Source organism: Otolemur garnettii, unplaced genomic scaffold (assembly GCF_000181295.1).
Source record: "Otolemur garnettii isolate 467f Iridium unplaced genomic scaffold, OtoGar3 scaffold00094, whole genome shotgun sequence".
NCBI classification, from domain to species: domain Eukaryota; kingdom Metazoa; phylum Chordata; class Mammalia; order Primates; family Galagidae; genus Otolemur; species Otolemur garnettii.
In genome coordinates this window covers 6003119-6026957 of record NW_003852489.1, presented here as the reverse complement: position 1 = coordinate 6026957, position 23839 = coordinate 6003119, and the positions used below count along the sequence as shown (strand labels likewise).

Below are 23839 nucleotides of genomic sequence, written 5' to 3'. Positions count from 1 at the left end.
TTTTTGGTTGCAGCCATCATTGTTGTTTGGTCGCACGGGCTGGGGATTCAAACCCACCACCTTAGGTGTATGTGACTGGCGCCTTAGCCGCTTGAGCCCCAGGCGCCGAGCCAATCCTACAATTATTAAAAGTAAATGCATTCACTAATTCAACAGGACAGTATTAAGAGGAAGGAAAAGAAACTAGACAATATTATTTTTATGTAGATTTAGAAAATTATTCCATGTTAAAATGACATGGTGTGTGATATGGCTTGTTTTTTTTTTTTTGTGACAGAGTCTCACTTTGTCACCCTTGGTAGAGTGCCATGGGGTCACAGCTCACAGCAACCTCAAACTCTTGGGCTTAAGTGATCCTCTTGCCATAGTTTTTCATTTTTAGTAGTGACAGAGTCTCACTCTGGCTTAGGTTGGTCTTGAGCCCGTGAGCTCAAGTGATCTACCTGCCTCAGCCTTCTAGAGTGCTAGGACTCCAGGTGTGAGCCACCATGTCAGTGGATGTTTGATTCCCTCCAAACCTCATGTTGAGCTGTGAATCCTAGTGTTAGAGGTGGGACCTGGTGGGAGGTATCTGGGTCACCCACCATGCCAGAGAGCACAAGTCTTAAGCCTTGGCAGCTTGACTTCCATGGTGTTAAGTCTGTAGGCACACAGAATGTTAGAGTGATGGAGGAGGTGTGGCACCTTCAGAGGATATATGGAAAATCTTGGGTGCCCAGGCAGAGGCTTGCTGCAGGGGTGGACCCTTGCAGAGAGACTCTAATAAGGCAGTGCAGAGGAAAATGTGAGGTTGGAGTCCCCACATGGAGTCCCCACTGGGACAATGCCTAGTGGAACTGTGGGAATGGGGCCACTGCCCTCCAGACCCCAGAACGGTGGCGACACCTACAGCATATACCCTGAGCCTAGAAAAGCCACAGGCATCAGATTCCAACATGTGAGGGCAGTCACGTATATGGGCTGTGCCAGGAAAGCCATGGAGGTGGGGCTGACCAAGCCCTTGGGAGCCCACCCCTCTCACTGTGTACCCATGATGTGGAACAAGGAGTAGAGACCACATTGGGAGTTTTAAAATGTAATGTTGGCCTTGCTGGGTTTCAGGTTTGCATGGGGCCTGTTGACTCTTTCTTCTGGCCTATCTTTCCCTTTTTGAATGGGAATATTTACCCGATGCCTGTTTTACTATTGCTTCCTGGAAGTAAATAACTTATTTTTGATCTTACAGGCTTATAGCTAGAAGGAACTTGGCTTTGTCTGTGTCTTTCAAAGTAACAATAATAAAAAAGAAAGAACTTGGTTTGAGTCTCAGATGAGACCTTGAACATTAGTGTTGATACTGGAAAGAGTTAAGACTTTGGGATTTTGGGGATGAGATGATTATATTTTGCAGTTTGAATACATGCGACTTGGAGCAGGAGCAGGGCAGAATGATAAGGCTTGAATGTTTGGTTTCCACAAATCACATGTTCAAATGTGATCCCCAGGGTTGGAAGTGTTTTAAGTCATGGGGACAGATTCCCTCATGAATGGATTGGTGCCTGCCCCATGATAATGAGTGAATTGTCACTTTATTAGTTCACACGAAAGCTGGTTGTTTAAAAGAGTCTGGTATTAACCGCTCCCTTTCTTGCTCTTCTTTTGCCATTGTTCCCTCTTTACTTTCTGCCTTGATTGGAAAGTCCCTGAAGGTCTAACTAGAAACAGACCTTTACAGTGTCCTCTGTAGCAAAGAAAATGGACTAACACAATATGGAAACAACTCAAATGAATCATTTGTTATGGTGTGAGACATTTTCAAAGTTCAAGTGTAGACATGCATACTTCATTCTGAATTTCAGAAGACAGATTATTCAGATGTCATGGTCAATTCATACTCTATTTTTGTAAGAACAGAATACAAGGATATTACCTGAAGCATCAGCAGGACAGATTTAGGTAAGAGATTAGAGAATGGAAGGATTATTAGATACTAGAATGTTTAGGGGACAAAAGGAAGCTGTATAGTATCTCTTACACTAAATATTAAACTAAACGGTTGATAAGTCCTCTGAATGGTTCTTTTAAGAATGATTAACCTGACATGGAATGGGTCTTATAAATCATACAGAACTCACATAAATTATTCTTTTTTTTTTTGCCCTGGGTAGAGTACCATGGCATCATAGCTTACAACAACCTCCAACTCTTGGGCTCAAGCGATCTTCTTGCCTCAGTTTTTCTATTTTTAGTAGAGACAGGTTCTATCAGTTTTGCTGAGGCTGGTCTTGAACTCATGAGCTCAAGCTATCCACATGTCTCAGCCTCCCGGAATGCTAGGATTACAGGCGTGAGCCACTACCATGCCTGGCCATAAATTATTCTTTTGTAGTTTAGAAACCAGAAGTCTAGGCTGATCCCCTGAACTCACCAATCCTGAGCATGGTTACTAGCTTCCTGAGGTGGAAGTGGGCTGGCTAATCGAGACACTTGAATCCAAACTGCATCATATAGGTCTTTCTTCCGGGTATGCACAGTACATGGAACAATCAATGGCATTCCAAAGAGGCTGGGGCGATTCTTCTGAGATGACAGGAAATACAGTTCTGTCCTCATCTATGTGCACAAATAAGAGAAGAGAGAACTGAGAAGACAAGGCTCTGATTCCTTCCTTTCATTCTTCTAATGTTGCCAATATCAGGCATTACCAGCATTTTCAAATGTGTCACCATCACATTATTCTCTTTATTTACAGAACCATATTTATTAGTATAAAGAGAATGATTAAATTGAAATTATTGAAAAGTTGAAGTACTGCCAATTTCAGAATTGTTGCCCACCTATCACACTTAAATTCCAGCAATCGATATATTTGAACTACAGTTTTCTCTAATAAATATTCTTCACACATACTGAATCACATGTAAAAACTAGTTAGAATTTCATAGCTCAAGGCTTTTAAACAATTAAAATTCTTTCTTTAGAAAATACACCAGTAGAGCTGTGGGAAGGATGCTCCAGACCCCAGTACAGTAGACCCACCAGCACTTTGTTTTTTCTTTGTTTTTTTTTTTTTTTTTTTTTGAGACAGAGTCTCACTTTGTCCCTTCATAGCTTTAACTTTTGGGCTCAAGCAATTCTCTTGCTTCAGCCTCCTTAGTAGCTGGGACAGGTGCCTGCCACAACATCCAGCTATTTTTACAAATAGGGTCTTGCTCTTGCTGAGGCTGCTTTCAAACCTGTGAGCTCAGGGAAATATACCCGCCTCGGCCTCTCACAGTGCTAGGATTACAGGCATGAGCCACCACACCCAGCCATCCCACCAGCACTTTGGGAGGCTAAGGTAGGAGAATTGCTTGAGCCCAGTTGTTCAAAATCAGCCTGGGCAACATAGCAAGACCCTGTCTCTACAAAAAAGAGACAGGGTCGTGGTGCATGCCTATACTCCCAGCTACTCGGGAGGCTGAGCCAGGAGAATCGTTTGAGCCCAGGTATTTGAAGTTATAGTGAGTTGTGTTCCTACCATGGTACCCTAGCATGGCTGAGGGTGAGATACCACAGGCGTCCTCAAACTGCAGCCTGCTGAGGACATTTATCCAGCCCGCCAGGTGTTTTTGCCACTGCTGCCTGTCCTGCTTAGCAGCTGACTTGTCCCGGAGCCCACAGTTTGGCCCTCCAATGGTCTGAGGACAGTGAACTGGCCCCCTGTTTAAAAAGTTTGAGGACCCCTGGTCTACAAAATAAAAAAGCCATTAAGCAAAAACCTCCCCTCAAAATGTAATTTTTCTTATCTCTCTCTCTTATAAACATAGTTTATTATAGGTATAATAGGTAAATAAATGTGCCATTCCAACTTACATACAAATTCAACTTAAGAACAAACCTATAGAACCTGTCTAGTTTGTAACCCAGGAGGACTGTCTGTATAGACATACTACATAGAATTAGCTTGGAAAGGCTGCTCATTAAAACAAAAGTTCAGTATAATAGAATGATTGGTGGGAATTCAAAATCACTCAAAAAGTTTGAACATTTAATTCTTTAAGAAGTTTGGTTGGGGGCCGGGGTTGGTGGCTCACGCCTATAATCCTAGCACTCTAGGAGGCTATGGCTGGTGGATCACCTGAGCTCAGGAATTCAAGACCAACCTGAGTTAGAGTGAGAGCCCATCTCTAAAAATGGCCGGGGGTTGTGGTAGGTGCGTGTAGCCCTAGGTCCTTGGGAGGCTGAGGCAAGAGGATTGCTTGACCCCAAGAGTATGAGGTTGCTGTGAGCTATGATCCCACCATCTTGCTATGTTTCCCAGGCTGATTTTGAATAACTGGGCTCAGCTAGGATTACAGGTCACCAAGAGTGACAAAGTGGGACTCTGTCTCAAAAAAATGGTTGGTGATATAGTAGTTAGAAAAGCTAAATCAATAATTTATAAACTCACTAGGGGTTAGCTAGTTTCTATAAAAAGGCCATTCTTTATTTTAGATTCTCAAAGCATTTTATTTTGCCATTATTCATTTAAACTTAGTTAAATACACATTTTTTTTAAGCCTCTATGTTCTGTGTTAGTATCACTGTAAGACCCACAGACATAGTACAGTACAGCTATTTTATAAAATTTAAAAACTAAGCTAAATCCACACAAATTTTATTTCTCACAGTAACTTCTCCCAGTGCCCTCAGTCCCACACACCTGCTCAGTTCCTCATGGTAAAAAAACTCTATTCCTAGTTCTGTTGCACCAGGAATTTTCTTTCTTTCTTTTTTTTTTTTTGAGACAGAGCCTCAAGCTGTCCGCCGGGTAGAGTGCTATGGCATCGAAGCTCACAGCAACCTCTAACTCCTGGGCTCAAGTGAGTCTCCTGCCTCAGCCTCCCAAGTAGCTGGGACCACAGGCACCCGCCACAACACCCAGCTATTTTTGGTTGTAGCCGTCGTTGTTTTGGCGGGCCTGGGTTGTATTCGAACCCACCACCTTCGGTGTATGTGGCTGGCACCTTAGCCACTTGAGCCACAGGTGCTGAGCCAGGAATTTTCTTTTTGTCCTTTCCTAACAACTTTTTTTTTTAATCTGAAAAATCTCAATTTGCTCTAACTGGGCCAAGTTCTTGTCCTATTTCTTTCTTTCTTTCTTTTTTTTTTTTTGAGACAATCTCACTTGGTCAGCCTTGGTAGAGTGCCGTGGCATCTTAGCTCATTATAAAGCTCAAACTCTTGGGCTCAAGTGTTCTTCTCTTCTTGAGCCTCCTAAGTAGCTCAGGACTATAGGTGACTGCCACAATGCTCGACTATTTTCTTTTAGAGACAGGGTGTTACTCTGGTTCAGGCTGGTCTTGAACCTATAAGCTCAGGCAATCCATGTGCCTCAGCCTCCCAAGTGCTAGGATTACAGGCGTTGAGTCACCATGCCCAGCCATTGTCCTGCTTCAAAACATTGCCAAACTCTTTTCAGCTAGAATTATAGGCCACTGTGCCCGGTGGTACTTAATTTTTTTTAATACTATGACAAAGGATATCTGTAGTGGGTTGAATGGTGGCCCTAAATATATCCATATTCTAACCCCTGAAACAGGTGAATGTGACCTTATTTGGCAAAAGAGTTTTTGCATATAGAGTTGAGGATGTCAAAATTAGATCTTCCTAGATTATCTGGGTTCGCCCCAAATTCAATGAGAAGCATCCTTACAAGAGGAAAAAAATGAAAAAGCATTCAATGAAGATGTTGCAAAGACAGAAAATAACTATGTTTCACAAATGTCACTGGCAAGTTACCTAAAATTTAACTAACCATTTTTCTGTGGATTGCAATTATGTAGCCTGTAAAGGGGTTGTCAGGAAGAGATGGCATATGACCATTCACCAATCCATTTGTGAAATTCTTCTCAGTTCCACATGGCACAACAGTGTTTGGCATTCCATTGGGGATGAATATTGGTCGGGGCAGGTCCCCATTGGTAGCTAGGGTGAATACTCCATTTGTAGATGGGGAAGAGGAGAAATCTATGAATTCAAACATAAATACAGCATCATAAGCTTGTAGTACCTTCATCTTTGCTCTTTTCTCATGTATTCTGAGGACCTAGACCATTGACAGTACAACCTCTTTTAATATAGGACAGAGAAGAATCATAATTCAAATAATTCTAGATTTACTGAAATATTTTCTTATTTTATTTCCATAACTTACACTTATGACTAAATGGCAAAGCAAGAGTAACTACTGGAAACTGTTAAGTAGAATGTTAAAAAAAACCTTTATCAGCGCCATACTGTGGCATACAAACGGTTCTATCATTCATTTTCTTTTTCCTCTTCTCTAAAAATGCGTTTCTCTATTCCTCTAAAAATATTTTGTCTAATATGATAGCTTCTAGCCAGATATTGGTTTTTAAATTTAAATTAAAAACATTCCTACAGTCTCACTAGACACGTTTCAAGTGCTCAATAGCCCATGTGACTAGTAGATAATGTATTGAATGGCAAAGATCATAAAGAACTTCCATCATTGCAGACTTCTATTGGACAGTGATATTGTAAACAAAAAAAGCAACATTAAATCATCTACTAATTCACCATCAGTACTGTCTAGCATGTGCCAGTTAGAGAAGCTTCATATAGTAGGGGAATTAACTTAAGTATAAACAGTATAAAGAAGAATAGACAAAGCACACTAATGACCAAAAGGACTCACTGAGCGACCATATTAAATCACATACAATATTGGATAAACAGATTCCTTTCTATCTATATTCACAATCTATTATTTCCTGGTAGTATGTTTTTCTCATACCCATCAGTTGCCATATCAATATTAGATACAAATTAAAAGAGATCTGAATTCCAATGGTATATTAGCTAATAATTACCTAACTTAATAACTTAGGTTCTCTAAATTTTAGGGTCCTCATATACAAAATGAGGAATCATCAGTAAGGTTTTCTTTGGGTTCCAAAATTCTCTTGCTTTAATATCCTCAGCACAAACTAATATAAAAAATATGACAATTTACAGGCCAAGATTTACAGCTTCAGATTAAGAGAAAGGGCTCTGGCATTACCTTACCTGTCTGTGTTGGACTAGAAGATGAAACTGGAGATGCAGGGACAGGAATTTCAAATGCACACAAAAATCCACTTACTGAAAGTCGTACTTTTTGGTTGTCCTGAGGGAAGTTCTACAGAAAAAGGCAGTAAGATGCGGAGTGAGTGATGTTTCAGATAAAATGGAAAAATTATGTGTCTGATATATTTGAAGAGAATGTCTTAGATGCTTTCATCAGTAAAATAAACAAATGATTGAATAATTTTTCTCAACTTAGTAAAGAATGAATGCTGAATAAAATAACTAAAAACTTACCTCATTCCAAAGAAAACTGTTCTCTCTTTATAGGAAATACATTGTGTGACACTGATTTCTTAAGTTTCATTCTTCATTTCAAGCATCCGCCCCAAACCCTTGCTTTTACATTTCATATTAAGAAAATGTCGATGAGGTGGGAGCATGTTCAGTATTCCCAAAGATAAATGTACATGATAGGAGCTAAATTCAGACTAGGCAATATATTTGTTAGATTATTTATTTCCCTAACTGGTATGCAGGAATACATGACGGGTGTTAATTTGTCTTTACCCTCTAATTTCTGAATATAGTGAAAGGCCAAGTATATGTCACCATAAATAAATATTTAAACAGGCATTCATAAACATATACTTCAACCTAGGAAGAATTCTAGTGACAGAGATAATATAGAAGAGATGTCAAGTGTATCAGCAGCAGTAGCTGGAGGAAACGTATACTGTAAGAACATAGCTAGATCACTCCACATAGGCAACGTTACATATTTCTCCTTAACAATGCTACCATAATTATTATTCCTTTATCCCTCCTTTTTTTTCTTTTGGAGATAGGGTTTCACTCTGTCATCCAGGGTTTAGTTCAGTATTTTCTCCTTTTAGGTTTCTAGGTTGGAAAACTTGGTATTTTTTTTGTCCAGTTTTTATGTTTGAGTATCTCTCTCAGCCATTTAACATAACAATCAATTGACAATAATTGAGAAAGCTGTGATCTTTGAAGGATAGATTCAAAGGACAAAATTAAAAAAACGTACTCTTCCTGTAAAAAGTAGTTAGTATTTTATATACCTTTATGTTGGAACCATGTACTTCTGCGAGAAGGATTTGTTCTGAATTAAGTCCACAGAGATCACTTAGCTGTTTTTTTAAACCTGTGTATTTTTCATCCATATTCAGTCTTAGTCCATATCGTACAGGGGTAGTACCATCTAACTTGATTACTAGTAAAGAGAAAAGATCATCAGTAAAATGCAGGTTTCACTGAAAGTCTAAATACAGATATAACTGAGTTGCAAACAGCAAGCATTTCAGCCTATAATTTTTATTTTATATGTAAAGGTTCAAACAGATTATACTTAGGCATACTACTGAGTGAAATCAAGATTTTTTTCCTTTTATATTCCTCTGATACAGAAGTGTGAATGGCTTTGCAAGGCCCTAAAGGGAGCTTGTGGCATGTCTGAAATTAAAGATCAACCTAAAGCCACAAAACTGGGCCTATGGTCCGAACTTTTCAAATCTCAAATCATGTCAAAAGCTAGACTGTAATACTACAATTGTAATGACTACCAATTGTTATGAAAATAGACTATGAACAAATAACTACACTTAGAAATTTAGGCTATTTAAATTAGGTATAAGAAAACAGAGTCAAGTAGTTTTTCAGGACTTTGTGACGCACCTGTTATTTCTAAGTGCATATAACTGTCCATTGGTAGTGGCAAAGACAAAAAATTGAAAGGGTCAAATCGGACACTTATATGCCCACATGTCTTGCATTTGACTTGAGATCTTAGCTGCCCGTGGAACAAATCCACAACAATTGATCTATTTCTTCTCAGATGGTTGTCCCAGGCCTATTAATGAAAAGGATTACAGATAAGCATTTCTACACAATTCCAAAAAACTGGTTAAATATATTGTATATAAGCAAATGCCAAGAACATAATCTTTAATCTTTATTTAAAATACAAGCTTTCTGCTTATAAATTTATAATTCATATATGTAATTTGAGAAGTACTGCAGAGAAAACTAGCTATTGAATAGAATGTGGTTCTTTCTGCATAACCTATAAAATATTAAGTTCAGATGGAAAATCCTATTTTTCATTTGTTCTCACCATGGATAATGGTGACTATTAAAGTTCTTTATCCATTAAAAAGCAGATAAAACATGCCTATAGGTCACTGTATATACTATTTTAACTATTACAGGGCTTCTTTAAACTCCTAATTATTCCTACATCCAGTTGCATGAAGTTTACAATGTGACATAGCAACAGTTTTTTCTATTTTCATTAAAGGTGCTTCCCCCCACTCCCACCCCCCTAAAAGTGCTTTTATTTTGGTATTACTGCCTAAGAATTAAACCGAGAAAGAGAAACTTCTTTGTTTTCACAGCAAAATTCTGAATACAGAATAGTTTAGTTTGTACTTCAGTCAGGCTATATATACCTGTGGCCAGACAGTCTATCTACTACTTACATTAGAAACTCAAAAGTGACAAACTTTGGGGTGGTGCCTATGGCTCAATGGGTAGGGGACCAGCCCTATATACCGAGGGTGGCAGGTTTGAACCCGGCCCTGGCCAAACTGCAACAAAAAAATAGCTGGGTGTTGTGGCGGGAGCCTGTAATCCTAGCTACTCTAGTGGCTGAGGCAAGAGAATTGGCTAAGCCCAAGAGCTGGACGTTGCTGTGAGCTGTGATGCCACAGCACTCTACTGAGTGTGACAAACTGAGACTGTGCCTCTAAAAAAAAAAAGTGACAAACCTCTGCAGCTACTTCCCAGTCTGGTCGGCCATCACTGTCCTTTAGTTCCACATATGGCTTCTCATGAACTCGGTTGAGATCTTCATGAAGACCATCCAAGAGAAATGCCAGAAGTTCTTGGGAGTCTTGTTGCTGGAACCCATTAAACCTGGGAGCATATTTTGCGATGGTCCACTATAAATACAAGGAATCACAGTCATTATTTTCTACCCTGTAAAATTAAGAATGAACATGCCCCATAATTCAAACAGTGGTTTTATAAGAAAGTAAAAGGTATTTAGCCTGCCTCTCTTTCAGCAAATATATTTGGATAATCATGAAATCTTTATTAGTCTCAAATGAACATAAAGAGAAGTGTTTTGGCTAGCACTATGTCCCAGTTCTGTATCACATAAGCAAACTGAGTTCTTTAAGTGCACAGATGTTACTTAAGACATTAATGTTGCTTATTAAGTAATATTAAGAGAGCATTTGCTATATTCAAAGACTTCCTATTCTATAATGTCTTATACATTCTTATATATATATAAAATAAGGATATTTTATAAATCTATAACATAATATACATATATTGTTTTTATAATGTTATGTTTTCTTTCACAGTTACATTTTCTGGTCTTATTGTACCCTAACCTTTATTATTAGAGGCATAATAGCATAGAGTTTAGTTATGAGGTCTTACTATTTTATAACCTCGGGCTAGCTGTTTTATCACCCTGAGCTTTAGTTTTCTGAGCTATAAAATGGGGATTATATTATAGGATTATTGGATGATCCATGAGTTAATACAAATGAAAGTAATTACAACTGCCTGGTAAGTGGAAAGTAGTGAAATCTTTAGATATTATGCTTATTTTTAATCTAAAAGGCTTTTGTCTTATTTTATTTAAATAAAGATAATAAATAATCCTAACTTCCCTAAAATGTACTACATATGGTATTAATATAAAACTTGTATCTGTTAGTTACTTTCTTTCATCCTGCTACTTTTTAGATTCTACAGAGAGAACTAATCTTAGTCTTACTGAAAATGTTGGTCAGGCATGCCTATAATCCCAGTACTCTGAGAAGCTGAGGCTGGAAGATGGCTTAAGCTTAGGAGTTTGAGACCAGCCTGAGCAAAAGTGAGACTCCATCTTTACTAAAAATAGAAACATTAACAAACAGAAACATTAGCTGGGCATTGTGGCAGGTGCCTGAAGTCCCAGCTACTCAGGAGGCTGAGGCAGGAGGAGTTTGAGGTTGCTGTGAGTTAGGCTGACGTCATGACACTCTAGCCTGGGGCAACAGAGTGAAAAAAAAAATTGGTTACTATTAATCAGATTCTGAGTTAGAATATTGCAAATAACAATGGATTACCAAGAAAAGGTTTTCTTGTCATAAAAATAAGATATTTGATACATTAGTAAAATGAATGATGTTCCAAATTTAGACTGTGCCTTTGATCTTTTCCTTCCCATTACATATATACTAGTATTTTGTATCTATTTAAACAAGCATTTAACATCTGGTTTATGCCTAGTGAAGAATCCAAAAATATTTACTAAACTAAAAAGCTAAATATACAAAGAAGTAGAAAAAAATAATTAAAATATTATTTATAATATTATTTATAATAGTTTTATATTATTTTAACTTGCTTACCCGAAGCTTTAATGGGGCAACATTCTTCTGGGTTCCACTCCAAAGCTCCTGTACTAAATCACCATAGCATTTAGCCATATGTCCCTTCATACCAATGGGATTTGTCCTAGAAGTTTGAGAGGAAAAATTGTTGCCAAAGATTCTCACAAATTACAATCACATGAGCACAGAAATACCTAGCTTCTCACATCAAAATATCTTTACTTTCTGAAAAAAAGAGAAGTACTCCATAGCCCTTATTTCATGCTAAACAGGGCAAATAAGATATGATCTTTCTCCCCCAGGGTGAAAAAAGAGGAGATTTAGGTGATAAAGGGTTGTATCAAAACCACAGAAGGTTGGGAGGCCAATGGCTCAAGAAAAATTACCTGTTGAGTTCATAAAGATGTCTCCCTGAGATAAAATACTGCGTCAGTGGTTGTGTGTTACTAACACACTGGATGCTTGAGTTCATGAAGCATGTGTTTCCCAGGTTGCTCAGACCTGTGGCTCCTTTTTCTGTGGGGACTGGAACAAAAAATATGAAAACCAAAGCCTAGCTATAGTAATATGCTATAGGACAGTGACCTGTATTTAATACAGTTATTTTTATAACTTTTTTATCAGCTAAATTTTTCTCTAGCAAATCTTCTAAATACTAAAGTTGAGAGGGTTTTTCATGGAGAGTCTGATAACCCAGAAACACCAATTATTTTCTTTAATTGTGATATTTTTAAAAGAATTCAAATAATTCTTCTTCCAGCAAGTCTTTAAAATACATAAATTATTTCATTTCAGGGTTAGAAGGAAATTTAGAAAATAATTTGATGCTGGGTTTACTAACATCAAGTGCTGCTTCAGGAAAAACAAAAGAAGAGGGGGCCTAATTTACTTTTGAGCTAGAAAATGAAAAGTTATTAGCACTTTAGTAGTTGACAGAAGAATAAAAAAGAATATATTTAAAATCATCTCTGATGAAAAAAAAAGTCTCTGATGATTAAGTGATTTAATGATTAAAGGATTTAATCTAATGATCAAGGGATATAATGATCAAATGATATGATTAAATGATTTAATCATCTCATACATTTAAAACAAGACATTGGAGACTTACCCTTGTGTCTATCTATTTTACTACTATTTGCTATAAAAGACATCTCCTCAGGCCAACTCATATCTTTGTTGCGAACTGGAAAGACAGACAGGGATGTGTTAATTTCTTACCCATCCAATTCATACCCACTCAATTGCTTCTGCTTAAAAAATAATTCTTATTTTTACATGAGATTAAAAAAAAATCAAGTCAATTTTACTATACATGTCTCTTAATGATGGAAAAGCATTCTGAGAGATGCATCGTTATGTGATTATATCACCATGCAAACATCACACAGTGCCCTTACAGAAACCTAGGTTATGTTATATGGTACTTATAGCTATTGCTTGTTGGCTACAAACCTGTATAGCATGTACTGTAGTGAATACTGTAGGCAACTGTTAACACAATGGCAAAAGTGTTTGTGTATCTCACCATACCTAAACATAGAAAAAGTATAATAAAAAGAAATGGTATAATCTCATGGGACTACTGCTTTATATGTGGTCTTTTGTTGATCAAAACATCTCCATGTGGTGCTTGACTGCAACTAGCTTTGAACCCCTTCCTACACTTCATATACTGGGGACTTCAGTCTTTTTGTTAGAATTAATACACTATTCCTTCAATCACCTACTTGAAGAATTATACTCAACTATCTCTAGAAGTAATTAAAACTCAAAAACAATGGAATTTCTTAAAAACTTAAATCATTAGAAATACTATAATTCTTCCTTCAATTATAACAACTATCAGAGAAATCTATGCATTTTATTATAAAGGTAGCTGTCAGAGTTCCCATAAATCTTAAGATACTTAAGTTTTCAATGACATGTGCGTGTAAGTGTGTAAGTCGATGTGTGAATATACAAGTAGCTCTGCCATTAAGTTGCCAGTTTTGATGACTAATAAAAGCCTGGGCTAGTAACTAGTCAAACTCAAAGGGGTAGCCTGAAAATCTGAAAAGACTTTGTAAATTGGAAGTGAATTCACTTGTTTTTACCCACCATTCTCACTCTATTTCAGCAAATGACTATAAACAAAACATTTTTTCTTCTAAAGTAATCTAAATATTATGATAGAGTTACCTAGGAGTCCAATGAGTTTTCTTTACCATAAAAAACCTATGGGTGGCGCCTGTAGCTCAGTGAGTAGGGTACTGTCCCCACATCGAGGGTGGCAGGTTCGAGCCCAGCCCTGGCCAAACTGCAACAAAGTAGCCCAGCGTTGTGGTGGGTGCCTATAGTCCCAGCTACTCAGGAGCCTGAGGCAAGAGAATTGGCTAAACCCAAGAGCTGGAGGTTGCTGTGAGCTGTGACACCACAGCACTCTACTGAGGGTAACAAAGTGAGACTCTGTCTCAAAACAAAAAACAAAAAAAAACCTAATGGTCAAATAATAGTTACCATGGGAAAAACTATGTAATGGATTATTAGTGAGTAATTCTTAAATTATTCCCCTAAAAATCTAATATAAATGCATGCTCCCATCTTGTACCTTCAATTACCAGGTGCTGTTCATCTTGGATTTTCAAGTATTCCAATCTATGATCTTCATCATCCAGAAGGGTAAGGTAATTCTAGGTAAGGAGGAGAAAACATTTTTGTTAATTTGATTAATAAATTTGAGACAAATACAGAAATAAAAATGAATGACAATTTTAAACTTCCTTGTAGTTATATAATCAAGGCACAGATATTCAGCATATCGTAATTATTTACAAATATTTATAACTTAAGTGGAAAATCAGGAAAAGACAATGCACATATATTCTCTACTTCATAAAACAAAATTATAATGTAAATTGGGGGGGGCATGAAGAAGATCTATGGTATATTAAACCAAAGTTCACCAAGAAGCTTGCAGTAAAGTATCTTCTGAGATTACTTAGTATGAAATTTTCTGAGAAGTTTGCAGTAAAGTAATCTTCTTTAGTACTTAGTATGAAATTCAGTAAGTGTGCTGAATGGAACTTAATTACTTACTAGGAACTGAAAATGTAAAGCCAAAAGTCATACAGTAGAATTATACATTTTTGTTTTATGTTCATCTTGTCTAAAGTGCTTACAAAATGAGTTCTTTTAATTCTTGCAACAACCCTGAGGGACATACTATTATTTCCTGATTTCACTTATGAGAAAACTGAGAGAGTTAAGTGATCTGCCTTTAGTTACACAAATAAAACGTACCAAAGCCAAGATTTAATAATACTGGGCAGTGTGGCTCCAGGAGCTGTGCTCTTACCTACTATATGATACTGCCTCTCAATAGTGACCAAAGGAGGATTTAAGAAAGAACACACCAGGGAATAGAAAACTGTTTAAAACACAGTCATGATCCACTTTCAGAGTATTCTCTATATTGCCTATATCAAGAATATATATGCAATTAACAGCATTGCCTCTGAGGAAAGCAGAAGACAGGGGTTAGAGGATGGAAAAAGAGGGATTTTCACTATATATTTCTGTATTGTTTGAAATTTTAAATGTATGTATAACTTACCTTAAAATAAATCTAAAATAGTCTATTTAGTAAATAAGAAGAAATAAAATATTTTCTACTAACTTTGTAACAATAATCTTTCTAACATAGTACTGTCCATGGGTGATCAACTGGATCTCTAGTGACAAATACCTACATGTATGTATAATAATTTAAAAGATGAAGTTTTCACTGAGACTCTAGACATGGCTTTTAGCATAGTTACTATAGTAAAAAATTCTACACTCATGAAATATCAGACTCTTCTTGAATCTGAGATGCCTCTTACCTCACTATTATATAGCCACAAACGCATATCTTCCTCTTTAATGCGCAGCCTTTGAGATAGATATTCATGAATTTCCTTGATGGTTTGCATTCGACTAAAACAGCCTGTATAGGCTAATACCCGCTTTAAAGGTGCATTCGGAGAAGGTACATTTCCTATGGTTATAGTAATCACAATAAAGAAAAAGCAGATGTAAAATAAAGCACTCCTTCCAGCAATGGGAACCATACTATTTTAGGAAATAATAAGAAATGAGAATTACAGGTTTAAGAGTTTTATAGATGAAGGATACTATAAAGCTTTAAAATGAATACCAGAGATCCAAGTATCTTAAAGTGAATTCAAAGCTTCAATTAAAAAAAAAAAATAAAGCTCTTAGGCCCAAATAATTGGCAAAATTTGAATTCTAAGAAGAGTGGGAAATGCTAAAAAAAAAAAAAAACCTGGCAGTGGGATCTGGCTGTCCTCAGTTGAATCACATTCAATAGCAAAATGAAATAAAACTCAGTGCAAGAGTGGAGAGTATAAAATGGGACTGGATTTGAATGCCACAGATAGATAATTGGATTCAACTGATTCACTTTCTAAATCTTTCTTCCAATTACTAACCCCATCGCTCTTGGTCATTAAATAGCCCAATTACCTGACACATTGGTACAATTAAGTAAGAAAAGAAAATTTATGTACAAATTTAAAAAAAAAAGAAAATTTTACTTAAAATTCTCAATAGGTAGAGACTCTATGTCTATAAAATGAAGCCAAGAAGCAAGTCCATGACTAAATAAATAAATAATTGCCCTACTTGGCTTGGCACCTGTAGCTTAAGCAGCTAAGGTGCCAGCCACATACACCAGAGCTGTTGGGTTCAAATGTTGTTTGGCCTACCAAACAACAACTGCAACCAAAAAATAGTCAGGCATTGTGGCGGGTGCCTGTAGTTACAGCTACTTGGGAAGTTTAGGCAAGAGAATCACTTAAGCCAGGAGTTTGAGGTTTCTGTGAGCTGTGATGCCAACGGCACTCCCCAGGGCGACAGCTTGAAGCTCTGTCTCAAGAAAAAAATAAATAAATAAAAATAATTACCCTACTAAAAAGTGAGAAGTAAAGAAATCATATCATCTGCCCATCTAGTAAGATGACAGCAGACATTTACCTTGAATTGTTACAGGGCTCTAGGTAATATAGGGAAAAAGACTGAAAAGTGTAGAAAGAATTTATCAAATCTAAACACATACTTCAAAAGAAGAGGGGGATGAAATGACAAGCAATTATGGAAATCAAATAAGTTGTTAGAAAAACATGCTAAATTCTTATTAACTATCAGCCCAAAATCCAGACAAAAGCTGTACCTTAAAATGGTCAAAAATGGTCAGCTCTGCCTATGGGAGGCTGTATTTTGTTGAGCAACTGAAAAAACAAAAACACAAACGTAATATAACTCTTCTAGAGTACCTCTAGGGTACATGTATACATTCCAGGTAGGTTTTTTTTTTTTTTTTTTTGAGACAGAGTCTTGCCCTGTTCCCAGGGCTAGAGTGCCATGACCTCAGTCTAGCTAACAGCAACCTCAAACTCCTGAGCTAAAGCTATCCTCCAGCCTTGGCCTCCCCGAGTGCTAGGATTATGCGTGTGAGCCCCCATACCCAGGCTATTCCAAGTAGTTTTTACCCATTTAATAATGACTTAGCATTTCTTTTCCCATTAAACGTGCTTTTTAGTGAGTCATCACTTACTAAACAAAGTGTGAAAAATATTGGCATTGTCTGCTTTTATTTATTTATTTTTGAGACAGAGTCTCATTTTTATGTCGCCCTCGGTAGAGTGCCATGGTGTCACAGCTCACAGCAACCTCAAATTCTTGGACTTAAAGCCATTCTCTTGCTTCAGCCTCCCAAGTAGCTGGGACTACAAGTGCCTGCCACAACACCCTAGCTCGAACCCGCTAGCCTCAGGGCATGTGGCTGGGGCCATAACCACTGTGCTACGGGCAATGAGTCATCATCTGCTTTTTCAGAACTCTCACAGAGAATTCACTCACCTAAGATATACTATAAAACTCACCTAAGAAATAATGACTTCTGTAGCCTTACTGGTAGAAAAGGCTATATTTAAGTTACTATAACTGTGGCAAGGTTTGAATACTTGTCATTTCATAAGGAATAAAAAAGACTAGAAAAAAGCTATAGTAAGTTGAGTATTTGAAAAAGATGACTATTATGTCATGGCAGAATAAAACCCAATGGTGATCAATTTTTAAACACATAGCAAAGCAAATCTTTTACTATTAGTGAGCAAACAATGATCTCTAAAAGAAAAACAAAAGAGCAAATTTCTCCAAATATATATCAGGGAATTAGTTATAAGATTACAGCAAGAAAGCATATTTTATAAATTTCAAAATGATTAATGATTGATTTCACAACTAATTAGTAAAGAATACAATTTCAAATTATAAACGAATTTGGAGCATCCGAACTATGCAGTTCTAGGATTCAGAAGTATACGCAAAAGTATAGCATCCAAGTCAATCTCTATTGTCCAAGCCACAATATGAAAATTTGAGTTCTATAAGTTTTATAGCATAGCTCATTAAGCAGGCAGCCACTTATTAAACATAATTTTGTTTTTGAATAGCACCAACAAATCTAGTGTAATTTATAGAAGCAGCAAAAAATCTAGGATCAGCACAAGAGTTACAAAGAATACTTACTAAAAGCGTAACAACACATCTTGCCTCTCATGTTATCTTTCAAAGAGAAATGAAGAAGACATGTGCTGTGGTGCCATGAAAGCAAAGCTAACACTTCTATTCAGCAGGAAATTAAACCAAGTATGTTTTATAATGATTCTATTTTACTGTTTCTTGATTTTGATGTTTGGTTAGGCAGAAGCCATTGCTTTGCTATAATGCTTACCAAGCGATACTGAACAATTCTTCATATGCTATGTGGATATAACCTTTAATGAAGACATAAAATCAACCCTATTCAATTTCCAAGGAGAGCTAGTACTTACATAAGGTTGGTCTGGGTCTAGAGGTACCTCTTGTATACTAAGTTATATCAATTATAACAAGATTCTGGTGTTGTTAATACAAAATCTGAGACTTTATATAAATGAATGCTCATTATTTCTTTACTGCTGAAGGACAATTTAAATATTTGAAGGCAAAATTTTATTTGTCCGCCAATAAAATTTTTAACCTCATAGAGAAGTCAAAGGAGAATTTTTTTGCATGTTATACATTAAAGTAGAAACTTATCTATATGTCATTTTGATAGGCTTGGTGTTTTTCAAAGTAAATGTGTTACTTTCTTTTCTAAAAATATTCCCTTTGCTCTGTATTATCTGTCTCTTATAAAGCCTCTTTAGATCTAGCATGAGAAATGCTTCTCATTTGCCCTATGACACCTCCCCCCAAAAAACCCTAAAAAGCAAACACAAAAGATAATATAAAAGAAATTACTTCTTACAAATATGAGTGGATTTAAAAAGACCCATCCATGACTGGCAGATTACAACTAAGTTTAGTAACAATTTATGATGGCTTATATCTCAAAGTAATAAAATATGTAAAATATTTTTCTATTTATTATCTTCATCTCTACAAACTAGAAAAAGAAATATCCTTTCTTCGTTTATTGCTGGGATTTTGCCTCTATCCCCCATTCGGTCTTGCGCATGACCATAGATCTGAACCCCACAGTGATTTACTGATTCTGTATGAAAGAAGACAGGAATGTATGTTAACACAGTGGCACCAGACTCTGAGCAGCTTGGTTTTCTTTCTTTGTTTTTTTTTTTTTTTTTTTAAGAGGAAATGCATGATATTCTTGCTGCATTCTTAAGTTACCTCTCGGTAAATGCTGAGGAAACATTCTCAGGCTCATCATACCCATATTCACCCAGATGTTAGACTGCTGTGTCCGAGAAGCTGGCTGTTGTCTCAGGAAGAGAAGATAGCGAGGAAATAATTCCAGTTCTGGGATGTCTGTTTTGCTATTCTTGATCACCTGTGGTTTTGAAAGATAAAAAGTGAGCACTCAAAATAAACATAACTTGCATTTTAATCTAACTTCTGATATGTATTTTAAAATGTTTGAAAAAAATCACTATTTGTATTTTAGTAGATTACTGAAACTTATATATTATAGTCATATGGGCTAAAATACTCTCAAAATCCTGCTCCTATACCTATCTTTTAAGATTAGAACTCCTGTGCTTGTTTTCTTTCCTTTCATTTAAAAGGAAGTTACAACCAAATTAAGGGAAAAACTCTTAAATATTATACATATCCATAATTCTGCTACCCTGACACCATAATTCATTTTTATGCATTTCCTATACGTAAATAACATTTTAAGGACCAATTCATAAAACTGAAGCTAAAAGTCAGAAACTATGGCAATACTGAAATCATTAACTACATAGACATGTTGGCACCTAAAGCTTAGTAACTTAAATTATTCCCAGTAATCTATGAATGTACCAGTCCCACAAAACCTTACCACTGGACATCATTTAAAAACCACCTCCATTTCTCTAATACATATGGAAAATATTATAAATTACTTAAAATTATAATTTTTGTATTAGTAGTAAGGACAAAATTGTTTCCACATAAATATTTGCAACATTCTATTTGTGTAGCCGGTCTATACATATATTTTTTGTCTATGACTTAGACAAAAAATTGGATGTGCAAAGCTAAGGTTTCACATTACTGGAATAGGATTTCTTTTTCCCTCACTACCACAAATTATGCAGTTGAGTTTCCCACATTTGGGGAAATTGCAGGGGTCAGCATACCCAGAGTGCAAAGGATAAGCCTTGCCCTGGCAAAACCACCTTTGTGATCATGGTATCTACCTGGCCAGGTTAAGTATGGAATAGTATTATTAAGCAGCTCTAACAGGAAAACATTTATTATTAAAATATTGTTCTATGAGGTTTTAAAAAAAATTTTTGAGACAGAGTCTCACTCTCTTATCCCGGTAAGAGTGCTGGTAGCTCACAGCAACCTCAAACTCTTAGACTCAAGAGATCTTCTTGCCTCAGCCTTCTGAGTACCTGGGACTACAGGCACCTACCCACAATGCCCAGCTAATTGTTCTATTTTTAGTAGAGACAGGGTCTTGCTCTTGCTCAGGCTGGTCTCAAATTCCTGAACTCAAGTGATCTATCTGCCTTAACTTCAGCTTCCTGGAGAGCTAGAAGTATAGATATGAGCCACCTCATCCCCCATCCCCATGTTTTATGAGTTTTAAGAGTAGCATATTATCAATTTTATGTTCTCAAAGGAACAGTAGGGTAAAACTTAAAAGTCTTTCAAGAAAAATATCCTATAGAATAGTTGCAGGTGATCAGACTTTTATTTTATTTCTCTTTATTCTAGTAACCAATACCTTATGCAATAGAGCATCCTTTTATTATTAAAAGGAGGCAATAAAAAAATTTAAAATAATTATAAACCAGACCTTTAGGACTATTTCTTAAATGTATTCTGCATGTTGTAACACTTCAAAGAGTCCATTTTGGAGCTTTTCAACTCCTATTTAAATATGTGTAGTAAGCAGTAAAAGCAGCCTTCCCTGACACTCCTTTGAGACCACTAGAAGAAATAAAACCTATCCACCTTGCCTAGACAGGCCCTGACAGCTGCAAAGCCAACCCTCACTATTTATCATTTCAGTTTAAGTGTGCTTTTCAGAGAGATTAATAATTCACCATCTGTTGTCAGACAACATAAAAATATACCTCTGGCAAAACCTTAACTAACAGTGGAGTAGTTTTCATACTATATATTTTGCTTTTCCAGGCATCAAGTGATTTTTGTGAGCAAGTTACAGCGTACAAATTCTCACACAGACATTTACACATTAATTTACATTTTAATTGTCTTTATGCACTTGTTGAACTGCAGTGTCACCCAACAAATAATAAATGCAATATAATCTCTTCATCTAGGCTCAGCGCCTGTGGCTCACGTGGCTAAGGCGCCAGCCACATACACCTAAGGCGGCGGGTTCAAATCCAGCCCAGCCCGGCAAAACAACAATAATGGCTGCAAACCAAAAATAGCCTGGCATTGTGGTGGGCGCCTGTGGTCCCAGCTACTTGGGAGGCTGAGGCAGTAGACTCGCTTAAGCCCAGGAGTTGGAGGTTGCTGTGAGCTGTGATGCCATGGCACTCTACCCAGGGGGACAGCTTGAGGCTCTGTCTCAAAAAAAAAAAAAATTCTCTTCATCTAAAAACTAGTTAAGGTATAATCTTTGAAAGAAAGGAATATACAACATGTATTAAAATGTAGAATGTGTGTATTTTTTGATATATCAATTCAATTTATAGGAATTTAAAATTAAAGAGATCATCTCCTGCAATGCACTTAGAAAGAGAATGGTTACAGAAAATTACTTTTTATTGGAGACAGAGTTTCATTTTGTCACCCTTGGTAGAGTGCTGTGGTGTCATAGCTTATAGCAACCTCAAACTCTTAGGCTTAAGCAATTCTCTTGCCTCAGCCTCCTGAGTAGCTGGGACTACAGGTGCCTGTCACAATGCTTGGCTATTTTTAGAGATGGGGTCTCGCTCTTTTTTTTTTTTTTTGAGACAGGAGCCTCAAGCTGTCCCCCTGAGTAGAGTGCCATGGCATCTCAGCTCACAGCAACCTCCCACTCCTGGGCTCAAGCGAGTCTCCTGCCTCAGCCTCCCAAGTAGCTGGGACTACAGGCGCCCACCACAACGCCCGGCTATTTTTTGGTTGCAGCGTCATTGTTCTCTGACGGGCCCAGGCTGTATTCGAACCCGCCACCTTGGGTGTACATGGCTGGCGCCTTAGCCACTTGAGCCACAGGCGCCAAGCCGGGTCTTGCTCTTGCTTAGGGCGGTCTCGAACCTGTGAGCTCCACAGCAATTGCTCGAGGCAATCCATCTGCCTAGGCCAGAGTGCTAGGATTACAGGTGTGAGCCACCATGCCCAGCCCAGAAAATTACTTTAAACAACTAAAAGCTAAAAGTAAACAAAAGGTCCATCAGCAGGTAAACTGGTTAATAAACGATTTCTGTACCTATGAATGTGTATAGGGAAACACTATTCAGTTATTAAAAATGATGGTACAAGTCTAATTTTCTTAGCATACAAAGGTATCTATTGTATCTATGTTAGCAAAAACAGATCGTGAAACATAAGGTATAACATGATTCTCTCTCATAAAATTATCCACACATATCCATATATGTAGATGGATAAAAACAGAGGGATTCTGTTAAGATGCACAATAAAATGTTGTTAGTAGTTATCACTAGGTAGCAGGATATGACATGATCTTTACTTTCTCTTTTTCTATATTGCTTAAGTTTTTATCACTGAGTATGTATTACATGTGCAAATAAAATAAAGCTACATTAAAAAAAAAAAAAACGATTTCTGGGGCGGTGCCTGTGGCTCACTGGGTAGGGTGCTGGCCCCATATACTGAGGGTGGCGGGTTCCAACCTGGCCCCAACCAAACTGCAACAAAAAATAACTGGGTGTTGTGGCAGGCACTTATAGTCCCAGCTCCTCAGAAGGCTGAGGCCTAAGCCCAGGGGTTGGAGGTTGCTGTGAGCTGTGACACTACAGTACTCAATAGAGGGTGATTAAAAAAAATTATTTCTGTAAGTATGAAGATGAAAGCATTCATTTTTAACCTTGCCATGGCTGTAGTGTTCTCCTAACTCAGTGGTTCTTGACCTTCCTAATGCCATGACCCCAATATAGTTCCTCATGTTCTGGTGACCCCTAACCATAAAATTACTTTCGTTGTTATTTCATAACTGTAATTTTGCTACTGTTATGAATTGTAATGTAAATATCTGATATGCAGGATGTGTTTTCATTATTACAAAGGGGTTGTGACCCACAGGTTGAGAACTGCTGTCTTAACTGGTAACATCATATTTTAAATGGTTTCAAAGCAATTCTTCCTGAAATCAGGCAAATTTATCATCTTTAGAGATGAAAAAATACCACTGAGCCTATAAATAAACCTTTAACCCAGACAAATTATAGCTTAAACTATATTTATCTGACATCAATGTAAAAAACATGACCTTTTGTGAGCTTCTGAACAAACTCATTTAATAATTGCTGTCTAGCTGGGTGCAGTGGCTCATGCCTGTAATTCCAGCACTTGGTACGCTGAGGCAGGTGCATTGCCTGAACTCACAGATACAAGACTAGCCTGAGCCAGAGCAAGACCTCATCTCTAAAAAATAGCTGGGCACTGTGGTAGGTGCCTGTAGTCCCAGTTACTTGGGAGGCTGAAGCAAGAGGATCACTTGAACCCAAGAGTTTGAGGTTGCTATGATGCACTCAACCTAGGGTGACCAAGTGAGATTCTGTCTCAAAAAAAAAAAAATTACTGTCTAATGCTAACAATGATAGTAGTAAACAGTCAGTATTTATCAGATGATATTCTAACCTTATGTATTATTTAATTCTCAAAAAACAATTCTAATAAGGTAGATAAAATTATTTCCATTTTACAGATGAGAA

General features: G+C 37.0%; 1 protein-coding gene and 1 non-coding gene across 5 annotated transcripts in view; both read right to left on the bottom strand.

Annotated features, from left to right (window-relative positions):
* Positions 1-23839, bottom strand: part of USP32 (ubiquitin specific peptidase 32) — a 223695-nt gene that overhangs the window by 18004 nt on the left and 181852 nt on the right. For 3 of the 4 annotated variants that reach the window (XM_023516587.1, XM_023516588.1, XM_023516589.1), the window contains 12 exons: positions 19158-19317; positions 15305-15459; positions 14032-14113; positions 12553-12627; positions 11828-11966; positions 11460-11565; positions 9816-9989; positions 8725-8899; positions 8112-8263; positions 7033-7144; positions 5759-5970; positions 2408-2592 (listed from right to left, as the gene is read on the bottom strand). In XM_023516587.1, the coding sequence (XP_023372355.1) occupies positions 2408-2592; positions 5759-5970; positions 7033-7144; positions 8112-8263; positions 8725-8899; positions 9816-9989; positions 11460-11565; positions 11828-11966; positions 12553-12627; positions 14032-14113; positions 15305-15459; positions 19158-19317 (1727 nt within the window). The remainder of the gene's footprint in view (positions 1-2407; positions 2593-5758; positions 5971-7032; positions 7145-8111; positions 8264-8724; positions 8900-9815; positions 9990-11459; positions 11566-11827; positions 11967-12552; positions 12628-14031; positions 14114-15304; positions 15460-19157; positions 19318-23839) is intronic. The other variant, XM_003795603.3, reaches the window with a different exon arrangement.
* Positions 20033-20190, bottom strand: LOC111727134. The gene has a single exon (XR_002774760.1). It is a non-coding gene; the product is annotated as a U1 spliceosomal RNA (small nuclear RNA).